The 12,288-nt window shown below is 47.3% G+C and overlaps 1 protein-coding gene across 18 annotated transcripts in view; it reads right to left on the bottom strand.

The window, feature by feature from the left end:
- NCAM1 (neural cell adhesion molecule 1) overlaps window positions 1–12,288 on the bottom strand; it is a 321,021-nt gene that overhangs the window by 41,477 nt on the left and 267,256 nt on the right. For 9 of the 18 annotated variants that reach the window (XM_055130835.1, XM_055130836.1, XM_055130839.1 and 6 more), the window contains exons 9-14: window positions 7,963–7,992; window positions 3,696–3,846; window positions 2,997–3,181; window positions 2,584–2,680; window positions 2,151–2,321; window positions 28–159 (exon numbers count right to left, since the gene is read on the bottom strand). In XM_055130835.1, coding sequence (XP_054986810.1) covers window positions 28–159; window positions 2,151–2,321; window positions 2,584–2,680; window positions 2,997–3,181; window positions 3,696–3,846; window positions 7,963–7,992 — 766 coding nt within the window. The remainder of the gene's footprint in view (window positions 1–27; window positions 160–2,150; window positions 2,322–2,583; window positions 2,681–2,996; window positions 3,182–3,695; window positions 3,847–7,962; window positions 7,993–12,288) is intronic. The other 9 variants (XM_055130841.1, XM_055130842.1, XM_055130843.1 and 6 more) reach the window with 1 other exon arrangement.

Raw genomic sequence — 12,288 nt, 5'->3', positions numbered from 1 at the left:
GGCGGGCAGGGCGGAAGAGCTACTTACGGACTGGCTGTGTCTTGAACTCAGAGGCGGCGCTAAGCTCGCCCAGGCCCTTGCCGTTGAGAGCCGCCAGCCGCACCGCATAGGTTGTCTCAGGCCTTAGGCCCACGATGGTGACGGTGCCCTCCCTGTTGGCTGTGGAGAGAACAGGAGAAAATGGTCATCAAGAATGCAGAGCCTGCTGGTAAGAGGGTGCGGCCTCTGGGGAAAACAGCACACGAAGGGCTCAAGAAAGCAAACTAGCATTGCCAGGTCATTCAGGATTTCCACCACGGGCAGCTGCACAGAGGATTGGAAGCTGGGAAGCTGGGACCGGAATGGAGAGCCACACAGCCGTGTTCACAGAGGCACTAACAGTCCACAGGCGCTGAAGGTGGACACAGTTAGGTGTCCACCCACAGGTGAACAGACAAAATGTCACCAATGTGTGCCACGAAATCCTCGATTTTGGTAAGGAATGGAATTCTGGTGGAAACTGCAACATGACAAACCTCGAGGACACTATGCTATTTGGAACAACAGACCCCAAAGGGCAAACACTCTTATTCCACTTATAGGGAGCACAGAGAGTCAACTGGAAGCAGACTGGAAGTAGCGTGGCGATGGAGGGGGGAGGAGAGTTAGCTACTGGCCAATGGGCACTGGCCCTGAACTGTCTGTCCACTTGAAATGGGGACAATGGTGAACTGCGTAGTACTGGATTTTTACCATAATAAAAGTAAATAGAGGAAAGTGGGGTGTCCTGTTAGACAGATAATAATAAAGGACCAACCTGACAAGGGTTGCTAGGAGGTTTCAGAGGGAAGTTAAGGAAGGAAAAAGGTTTTTTTTCTAGCATAATCCAAGCTACTCCTCCTGGAGAGCCTGGCAAGCTACCAAGAGTATCCCGCCCACACGGCAGAGCCTGGCAAGCTACCTGTGGCGCAATCGATATGCCAAAAACAGTAACAAGTCTCACAATAGAGACGTTACTGGTGCCCATTTGAGCAAACTGATGAACAACGGGACAACAGTGCTACAGTGCTACAATCCAAGCTACTCAGAAATCCAACCCCCAAGAGTTTGCAGATGGGGAGCACTTTGTGGCCCAATTCTCACTGTCTTTGGCTGTATCACTGCATCTTAACCCACTTTCAACTCAACCCTTGTTTCCACGTACTAGCCATCATGACAAATTTCTATGGAAACAAAACATATTTCTCTGAGTTATTCCAGTTATACCCAAAGAGAGAACTATACTCCATCCAAAAATATACTCCATCCTCAGGGCAACAAGGTATGGGTTCAGAATCTTCAAACTGTTGTCACAGGAGATAAATTTTCTTTTAATTGTTACTTTGGGGGTTTGGGTCACACCTGGCAGTGAGCAGGGAGCGGGGGGCACTCCCAGCGCTATGCTCATAAGTAGTGGTGTTCAGGATACCCAGTAATACTGAGGACAAAACCTGGGCATCTGCATGCAAAGCATGCACTTAAACCTTTGAGCTACACTGTGGCCCTTGAGCCATTAGGGCCAGAGTGGGGTAGGGGGAGGGGAGGGCCATCCCCAGTGGTGCTCAGGGTTGACTTCGCTCAGGGATCACTGCTGATGGTGCTCAGGTGCTGGGGAAAAAAACAGGTTCTGGCAAGGCAGATGCCATAACCATTGTGCTTCTCTAAAAATCCTTTCCAAATCTTTAGTTTGGAGACATATCACAGATTATCCAGTCTTGCCTCTGGCCCTACGCCATTGTATGGAAGTTCCCCAGCCTTCCAAGCAGCACCAGACTGGTGGGGGAAAGAGGCCGCAGAGAGCTTCACTCATATATAGGGCAGGGACTAAGCACTGTCCCGGGTACCCCCTGCCCTATGGGCATACCAGGGACTAAGCTCAGACCTCCACATGCTTAAGATGCCACGTCTAGCCAGTAGGGTCATGCGAGCCTGGTTTTGCACCCTTGGGGTCAGAGGCCCTCAATTCTATACGAGATGTGGCTGCACCCTAATCCTAGAAAGGACAGTGAGGGGGAACCTCCCCTTCCGAATGGGCAGCCGGGGGCCAGGCCAGTGAGTACTGGGGCTGAGCAGGTGCCCTGACATCGAGGAACCCGGGAGCCTAAAGGTGACGAGGCCTCTTCTGGTCTCACCTTCTTTGGCATCATACCACTTGAAATGCCACACTTCCTCGCCCATGGCTCTCCACTCGGCCTTGTACTTGAGGATGGGCACCCCGCCTGTGGCTTCTGGTTCATCAAACTGCACCTGTGCCGTACTTGAGTATGGCTCCACCTGGTCGATGGAGGGCGAAGAGGGCGTGTCTGTGGGGAGGACACAGAGGGAGTCACGTGAGTCCGGTGGGAACTGGGGCCTTCCCCAGTCAAAGCTCAGCTCTCCCCTTTACTCATGCCAGAGAGTCTGGTCACCTGTTTCCTGTCCTGAGAGTATGAGTCCCTTCCAACATGCCCCTGCCCAGACTCCTCTGCCTCCTGGCCCCCACGTACTAGCCCTCCCCCTCCTCCGCCCCCCATCTTGCAGGACAGCAGGGGTGAGGGAGTGTGGGCAGCCCGCAGAGGCGCTCACCGGCTTGGACCAGGATGAACTCCAATGACTCCTGTCCAATGCGGTTCACAGCTGTACAGTTATAGTTCCCGAAGTCATTCTCCGAGTCTGGGGTGACCTTTAGAAGAAAGAGGCTCCCGGGTTAGCTGTTCTATGGGGTATGGCACAGAGGGCTAGTTATTGGGTAACTTGATCAAGAACGGCATCAGGTAAAGAAGCACCGTGGTGAGCTCTTGCCCCACCTTAAACCAGAGAGAAGAAAAGGGCAGGAGTGAGAGGACCCAGCCTCCAGGCCTGGCTTGCCCTGGTGCAGGGGAGGGGGAGGGGAGAAAGAACAGTGGTCCATGGCACCCCTGATCAGCATGCCCAAAAGAGCCCTTCAGCCCATGGAAGGGTCCGACCATGCCCTGCCCACACCAGCCCACCCAGCTCACCTCCAGGTAGCTGGCCGAGGGGGTGCTATAGATCTTGATATTGCTGTAGTTGGAACTTGGCAGCAGCTGACCGTCGCGGAACCAAGAGATGGTGGCACTGGGGTAGGCGAACACTTCACAGGTGATGTTCACCTGGTTCCCTTCCCATGTGTACACAGCCACGGGGCCCTGCAGCTTAGGGGCATCTGTAAGGAACAAGGATTCAGGAGAAGTGACATGAGCGCATCTCCCTCCATGGAAGAGGGGAGCCTAGCGAAGACCCGAGGGATGGCAGAGGGTGGGGAGCAGCGCAGACCAGCCCGAGCGGAGGCCAGATGCTGTGCAGGCTGGGAGCTGAAGGCACTCTGAAGGACAGGCAGGCCTATAAAGAAGCCTGGGGTGTGGGGCTGGAGCAATAGCACAGCGGGTAGGGCGTTTGCCTTGCACGCGGCCAACCCAGGTTCGATTCCCAGCATCCCATATGGTCCCCTGAGTAATTCCTGAGTGCAGAGTGAGAAGTAACCACTGTGCATCTCCGAGTGTGACCCAAAAAGAAAAAAAAAGAAGAAGCCTGGGGTGGCTGAGGAGGGGCTTGGCACACAGTGCCGGCAGAGCCCAGAACTAGGGGCTACAGGGAACGGATGCTGAGTTCCCTGGGGACAGACTGTTATCATCCTCTCCCCACCCCGCCCTGCATCTTTCCCCATCACTGCTGCTCACACTGCACTTCGAGGTACATGGCCTGCGAGTCCTGGCCGATGGTGTTGCTGGCTGTGCAGATGTATTCCCCGGCGTCCGTGTACTGGATGCTCTTCAGGGTGAGTGAAGACACGCGGGCGTGGCTGCGTACCACCATGTGCCCGTCCAGGGTCTGCCGGGAGGGAAGGGAATGTCAGAATCCGAGGCGGAGTGGGCCAGGCAAGCAGGCCAGGAGAGCATCCCTGTGACCCGTCTCACTCCCTCTCTACTCTCGGCACCAAGGTCTAAGCTGTATGTGAAGTACTGACTAGCCGGGGAAGTTCTGGCGAGCACTGGGGGTGTGGGGGTGGATCCGAAACAGAAACTGGGACTGGTGAACATCCAACAGCCTAGACAAGGTGCCCACAGTTGGTCTGGGGCAAGGAAGAGGACCTTGATGTGTCCAGAAGGGAAACGGAAGTCCTGATCAGCCGAGGTGCCTGCAGCTACAGCCTAGCCACATGAGATTCCGAGGAACTGGCACTCCCACTTTTCTCTCTCTGCTCCCTGCCCATCTGCAGCTCCATGGTGCATGCAGACGGAATGGGAGATCAGCGCGTGCCAGGGGGAAGGCATCACGCAACATTCCCCTATGGCTGCAGAGGCCTCTTTCCCCTGGATGCTTGAAAGTAAAATAACTTCATTTAAAAAAAAAAGTCATGAGTCAGTGAGTTGGAAGGAATGACAACTTGGTCCCCTCTCCAGGGACTGAGATAGAGTCCATGGAGAGCTGGGGTCCCTGGCACCACCACCACCACCACCACCACCACCACCATCTTTCAGTCTTTGAGCCTTGGTTTCTGGAGTCTGAAATTACAACTGGCCCCCAAAGGGGATAAACATAGAACCTCTGGGCAGTGGTGGAATAGACGCCTGGAATACTTCCAAGGCGTCTCCTCAACTTGGCACTAAGTGAAATGGTAGCTGACCTAGGAAGCGTCTGGGCTGGCACCCCAAATTCAGATCCCCAAGAAAGCTGATAACCCCAAGACACAAGCTTGGCTCCTTATAGTCTCGCTCTGCTAGAATACTCAGCTGTCCTTCTGGAGAAGATGAAAGAACACTTGGTTTCACATTCTCTGACATGCTCCCTCAGAAGCCAGAAACCCAGAGTGGCAGTGTCAGAGAGCGGCCAGTCAAGGAAGTTCCAAATGAGGTACCAGCCTGTCAGCCCATCTATCACGAGAACTCCCTTTGACCAATGCTGACAGATTTCATCCATTGCAGCCAGTTAAGCCCCATCACACTTCCTGTCTTGAAGCCAGAGCACAAGTGCTGGGGAGGAGACAGAGTGCCTGGTCCGGCCCTCCTCTCTGCTGCCACAAGCGCCCCAGATGCCTGGGGCTCTTGGCTCTGACTGGACTCCTGCAAGCTGAGTAGCTGAGAAGCTGAACCCCACAAGATGTCACATAAAAGTGACAGATGACAACAGTCAGGGGTGGAGCATGGGGTTAAAACCCTGGAAACATCTGGTTTGCTGAAGACAGTAGATCTGGAGACCCCTCTCTCATAGGCTTAAGGAATGATGACCAGACATTCCTCCAGCAATTTCTACTTGTCACACAAAGTAGACTCTAAACTCTAGGCATGAAGAGGGAGGACCCATTCTGGCAAAGTGTCTCTGTGGGGGTTCAACTGTCCTGCACAGCAATCCCACTTGTCCCCATGTTGGCAAGATGAAGGCACAGGAGATTCAAGATCCAGTCCTGGCCTTTCTGGTGATCTCAGTGAGAACCATGGGCTCTGTCACAGTGACTAGACTAGGATTCACTGTCACATAAGCAGGACTTGTCTTGGGACTGATTAGACTCTTTCAGAAATCAAGAGAATATTTCCACCAGGAAGAGGTGTTTCAGCAAATGATGTAAAAAGTCCTGTTGTTTAGTAAGAGGAGGAAGGACCTTCATGCACACAAGGCAGGGCTTGAGCAGACTTTCCTCAGAACAATCGAGAAAACGCTCAAAGAGAAATGGCTGCACTGAGTGTATATTGGCTGGTGTCTTTCCCTAAGTTTCTCCATGTTAAAAAACATTTTTTTTCTTTTTCATTTCCTGTCAACAGACTTAGGACACTGTCCTTAATTAAGAATTTCTAATTTGTGGGGCTGGAGCAATAGCACAGTGGGTAGGGCGTTTGCCTTGCACGCGTCCTACCCGGGTTCGATTCCCAGCATCCCATATGGTCCCTCAAGCACCACCAGGAGTAATTCCTGAGATGCAGAGCCAGGAGTAACCCCTGAGCATCGCTGGGTGTGACACAAAAAGCAAAAAAAAAAAAAAAAAAAAAAAAAAAGAATTCCTAATTTGCATCCATCCTCATGATGGGATTATATACTGTTAGCCCTCCAGTGCGAATGGATTATCTTCTTCTGAAATGTTTACAGAGCATCAGTACAAAAAAGTATATTGAAGTCATCCAGATCAAAACTTGTGCCGATGGTCTCAGCACTGGTGGAGGAAGCAAGCACAAAAGGCTCACGAAGGCAAAAAAAAAAACCAAAACGTGCTAAAAAAAAAAGTCTGAAGGGCAATTATAATTATTCTCATCAAAACATTTTTGTCTCCTTCCTTCTAGATAGACTCGCCGAGCTTACAGAATGAAACTAGCCGTACCTCTAACCCTCTTTGGCTCATCTGGACTCTTGGTCTCCACCCCTGAGTGAGACAAACAGGAGATTTTTGGAGCCCGGGAGTGGCACTCACTTGAAAGTCAATTCCATCCAGAATGAGATACTCAAGATAAGGATACTTCTGGAACCCAGCGAGATGCCTGCTTTCTTGGGAGTCAACCTATTACTTCCACTTATAATAATTCTCTTAACACCTCCTTAAATGCTCCCTGCTAAATCTTAGCTCCTCCTTGAGCCAGGTATAAATCAGAATGACAGGGAGAAGAGGCACGAGGCCATACGGAATGAGACTGGGAGCAACTCCGAGAGCCCCATAATTAACCTTTCTTCCCTCCCTTCCGTGATCTCAATGGGTCCATGACTTTCGGACAATAAAACACCTAGCATGGAGCAGCACCAAGAGATTCCTGTGCCACAGAAGCAAGCCTATCAGCGCGGATGTGTTTTAACCACTGTCTCTATGACATGAAGGCAGGCAGGCTACAAAGAAAGCTTCTAATGAGCGAGACTTGATGAGAGCACCATGCTCATGTGGAAACTACTGCCTGTGCCTGGGGGGAGGCAGTCAACTCTTACATATGAAACAGCATTAAATATTGATAGCATGACCTGAACACATGAATTATGTGTTCTGAGGAATGATCATTTCTGAACGACGAAGAGGACAGATTTACCTAATTAAAATACAGTCTACAGAATCTCCACGGATAGTATTATAATATCAGAACCCCATCTGGAGCATAGACAAAAGGTACTTTTCAAGAATGTACTTACAGAATATATCCTTGAACCTCATCTAACCTATATTGAGCTTTATTTCACTATGTCAGCTAAATCACAGAAGGTGGGGGGTACAAATGGTAGGCCATAAGCTGGGTCTTAGGGGAAAAGCAATTAAAATCTAAAGATTAATGTTTAGCTTCAGTTTTCAAACTAAGTCCCACATAACCCAAATCGAAGCAAGTAGTCAGAGAAATTTCAAAGGCTAAATGCTATGGACTTAAAAAAAAAAAGAAAACCAGAACCATTGGTGTAAAATTGTTCAAATCTCATAAATTTAATGCTCTATAAAAGTAACATAGTATGTTTAGCAATTTGGGAAAACTGAGATATGTCATTTGCATTGCTTCGAGATGAAATGTGATGTGATAATTTACCAAGACCATTTATTACAAAATATGTGAGCAACAAGATGAGTTGAGCTGGAGAGGAAAGGGCTGAGTGGGTTTTTACATCCCTGACTCTGTGCCTTTACGAGCCAAAGTCACATCAACCAGGTGAGAGACAAAAGAATTTCATCAGTTGAAAATGCCTGGCCTGGGAATTGGGGCGATTTATTTCTATAAATAAAATTACCTGGATATGATTTTACCAGCACCGGCAAGAGAGTAAGATCCAGTTTTAGGAAATAATAAGGATTTGTTCATCCACTCCCAACACAGCTTGCTTGCTCATCCTACAATGACGCTACGGCTAAGTAATGTCTAGCACTATTGACCTATTCTTAAATCTAACTAAATGACTAATTAGTTTCGCATGTCTGGTTATTAAACCGTAATGGTGAGTTAAACTGTAATGCTTTCAATACTAAAGACTGGCTAGTGATTGGGTAAGCTATACCTCTTGCTTCTCTGGTCGAGTCCACGAAGCCTGGAGAGAACAAGATATAAAACACAACAAGAAAGCAGTAAAATTTTACAACATGTTGCTTTAGAGAATCGATGTAACACACTGCATTCCGTGCACATGCAGCATCTTTTTAATTCAGAAGGCTTTCCAAGGCCCACTTTCAATGGTGTGTTTATTACCTGATTTAATTTGGGATTTAGTTTGTGTGTGGCTTCCCCCCAACCTCCCCCCGCCGCCACATTCAGATATACAATTCAAAGGCACAGGTTGTCCTAATCTTTGGCAGCCATCCATACAGAGACCAGAAGGCATGTTAGAATGCTCCTGTTTCCAAACAGTCCGGATAATATTTGGTGACACAAACAGTTCCAACCATTTAATGTAGAAATGCTTAGAGCAGGTCTCCTCCTTCTGATTTTACTTGAGCGCTTATCGCCAATACACTAACGTCATTCTGTGCTCATGCATTTTAGAATTCTTTGCATGCATCTTATTAGCATCAAAATTTGACTCAAAAATTATGAAGAAATAATGGGAGGAGGAGAAAGTTCTCTTAGGAATGAGAACTGGGAAATCCTGAAGTTTGTGGGTCAGGGAGCGTGGAGGATTCCCCCATGGTCTGCCATGCTAAGGCTCTAGGAGGGGGGAGTTCTGAGAGGCAGAGGAATGCCCGGGTGCTACTCAGGCTCAAGTGTGCACCACCCTCACCGAACTTGGCATTCACTAAGAAGCGAGCCAACTTAGGAACACAGAAGTTTCATGATCTACACAGAGACTTTTCATTTATCTGGATGGGTGAACCCAGGGGTTTGATGGTGCTTGTGTTGGAAGTCCAGACCATCAGAGTTTCGCTGTTCTTTTTTTATTAAATGGAATCAACAGCCCAATTTCCCCTGTTGTTCACATGGGAAAAGGATAGAAAAGCTGTCAGAGACATGATAACGCACCCTAGGGAATGCAAATGAGTTAGCGAACATTTAGTAAGAATCCACTAAATGCCAGGAGCTGGTGAGATATGCGGATAGAAACGTTGAGATGTGTCATGTGATGCTGGGGCAAGGAGGAAAGTGCACACAGGACAACATGCAGAGACCAAAGGGACAGAGGACCAACATATCAAATGTGGCTGCCAGCCCCACGTCACGCAGAAGCTTGTCTGTCGCATGCCAGGACTTTATAAATCATTCTTATCTGTCTCTCCTGTTTCTCCCAAATCACTATGGTTTGTGGCTTTTAGAGTATTTGCCAGTAATGTGTGTAGCTTAGTAGCCTGACCTCCTACCACTGTGCCTGATGCAGTAACAGTCTGTGCCTGGGGCCTGATCACGTTGATGAAGGTGTGACCAACTCTCAAACAACCTGGTATGCTAATAGACAGCTTGCAAAAATCAATTAGGATATGATTAGTAGTGCTCATGAACTCATTAGTTCAAGGGCCTTTCACAGTCACAGGCCTGACTACCTTAAGTGTTTGCCTGATGATTTTTTCTTAAGTAGATCATCCCTGTACTCACCATAAAGTATTCCCTTTTATATGGTGGAGGGAAGTGTTCAACGAGGAGGAGGTGGAGGGGATGCTGAAAGGTGGAAAAGCGTTATGCGTGAAACCTTATCAGCAACAGCACTGGAAACCACAGTGCCAAAGTTTATTTATAAAAGTGCCTCTCCTAGAGATGAACTGGAGCGATAGCACAGCGGATAGGGCATTTGCTCTGCATGTGGCTTACTTGGGTTCAATTTCTTGGTCCCTCTTGGAGAGCCCGGCAAGCTACCGAGAGTATCCCGCCCGCATGGCAGAGCCTGACAAGGTACCCGTGGTGTATTCGATATGCCAAAAACAGTATTAACAAGTCTCACAATGGAGACCTAACTGATGCCTGCTTGAGCAAATCGGTGAACAATGGGATGACAGTGCTACAGTGCTCCTAGAGACAAGCTGTGTGTGGAAGGAAAGCAGGGAGCACTGATGGGGGGAAGTGGACACTGATGAAGGCACTGGAGTTGAGATATTGTATGCCTAAAGCCTAATCACTAATCACATTATAAACTATAGTGACCAAATAAATTTTTTGGAAAGGTATTCCCTATTATACATTCGCCCACACTGTGAATTTAGGTTAGCCTCTGACTGCTCACTGCAGGCACCTTTCTAAATGCTTAAAAATGGGCACCTTAGTTCGTACAGAATTAGGAATCTAGCCTTGTGATTAAAAGCTCCGGTTCCCAGAGAATTCAGAATTTTAAAAGGTCTCTCTTATTTATTGGATACTCTGGCATCCAAAGTTGCAAGACTGTGAAAGGCTTTTTATATTTTCTATTAATCTTTCTCATTTCAACTCTTGACCCTTCTCTTAGACATTAAGGCTTCAAATGTCTTTCTTTACCTGTCATTTAAAAGGCGAAGAGATGTTCAAATAAGCAGAGTGGATTCGTTCTGCCAGGGCTATATTATGCAAATCACCATCTAGAGGTCTCACTCAATATGTAAATGGCACCTGGAGTTAGCAACATTCATTAAAGTACCCAGCACTATGTAAAATGAATTTGGTGGGATGAGTGAGGAAGTGGATGCACAACTTTCTTGGTATCTGGAGTATCACAATAACCTTCATGTACATTGATAAACTGACCCCTTCTGATGTTCAAATATATCTGTCAACCTAACAGGGGCCACTAAGAGATGGATTCACTTTCAGACATATGATTTACAGTAATGGTGTTGATGACCCAAACTCAGCCCTGCTATATCAGATGTTGAGTGAAATCAATTCAACTTGCTGAAACAGCCCATTAAAACAACCAGGGACCAGTTTGACCTCTAGAGTCCCATACACTACTCTCTTATGCATCAGGAGTGATTTCTGAATGCAGAGTAAGGAGTAATTGCTGATCATTGCCAGGTGTGGCTCCCAAACAAACAAACAAATAAAAACCACAAAACAAAACAAGAACAATCAATCTAAAACTATTGACTGGACTAAATCAGCAGACAACAATTAAACACAGGGTGTGACATTCAGGCTCATAGTACCGTTTTTTTATTTTTTTGTCCCAGTTTTAAATTTTATTTATTTATTTTAAGTTTGAGGCCACACCTGGTTGTGCTCAGGGCTTATTCCTGGCTTTGCACTTAGGGATCACTCCTGGCAGGCTCAGGAAACCATCTGGGATGCTGGGGATTGAACCAGGTCGGCTCATGCAAGGAAAGAACCATCCCTGTTTTACTAGCTCTCCAGCCCCTCCTCATTTTAAAATGAAGAACATCAGGATTTCATGAGAAATCCACTATATATATCTGTATCTCTCTCTCTATATATATATATCTATAGTCAAAAGTCTTTCCTTACCTTCTTAAAATCATGAGACTAGACTCAACCATACAGTGAAACAAAGGACCAAGTTGCTTTAACAGGCTGATACAATCTTTCAGCCACATCCAAGTGTGAGCCAGCAGTGGCATGTTAGTCTGCTTATCTTGCAACTAAGTTAATTAAGAGAATCCTTGTGCCTCCCTTGGCATCAAATCGCAGGAGCAAAATAGCATGAGATGCTCTACCTTCTGATGCAAGGACCCAGAGGGAAGAAGTTGTGGCCTTCCTAGGATTCAGTGCTTTACCTTGTCCCTTTGACAGTCAACATTTTAACCATGACTTATACAGAGGTTTTACAAGAGTTCATCTAACATTGGAAGCAATAACTAATATAAACTCTAGGGGGAGGGTTACTGGATCTGATGTGTAGGGCTTGAGTCACCACTGACTCCTAGACCTCAATGCCTTTAACATACAAAAATAAAGGGGGGTGGTAGTTATGAGTTGAAATAAGAGCATTTCTGATAAAAGTTAGTTCTGATGGGTTACAAAGATGGTTTAACCAATAATGTCATTCTCAAGCCAGAGAGTGCTTGAGGTGGCAATATTTTTACATCACAATGATGAGGTGGCTTGTGGCATTGAGGTGGAAGGGGACTCATGTATTTTGCAATGCATAAGACAGTCTCCGAGAAGGAAGAAACTTCCCAAACTGCCATCATGACCCCATTGGAAAACACTGGGCTGCCAGAAGAAAAGCACAAATTTTAACAAAAATGAATATAAAGATTCTGCATGATCGACTAAGCAACAATGGCATAAGAACAGAATAAGGGATATGTGACTTGAATGCAGTTCATTGAAAAAAAAAAGAATAGGGCCTGAGCATTTTTAATTGACCACAAGTTCAATAGGAGGAACCTGCTAACGGGCTAATGCAGCTGTTCCTGCACTAAGGCACTCAGAGCAATGTCCTGCCCGTGAAGGCAAGAGGAGGAGGACAGAG

Source organism: Sorex araneus, chromosome 3, assembly GCF_027595985.1.
Source record: "Sorex araneus isolate mSorAra2 chromosome 3, mSorAra2.pri, whole genome shotgun sequence".
Lineage (NCBI taxonomy): Eukaryota > Metazoa > Chordata > Mammalia > Eulipotyphla > Soricidae > Sorex > Sorex araneus.
The sequence above is the reverse complement of the archived record's forward strand: the minus strand, read 5'-3'. Positions and strand labels throughout refer to the sequence as shown.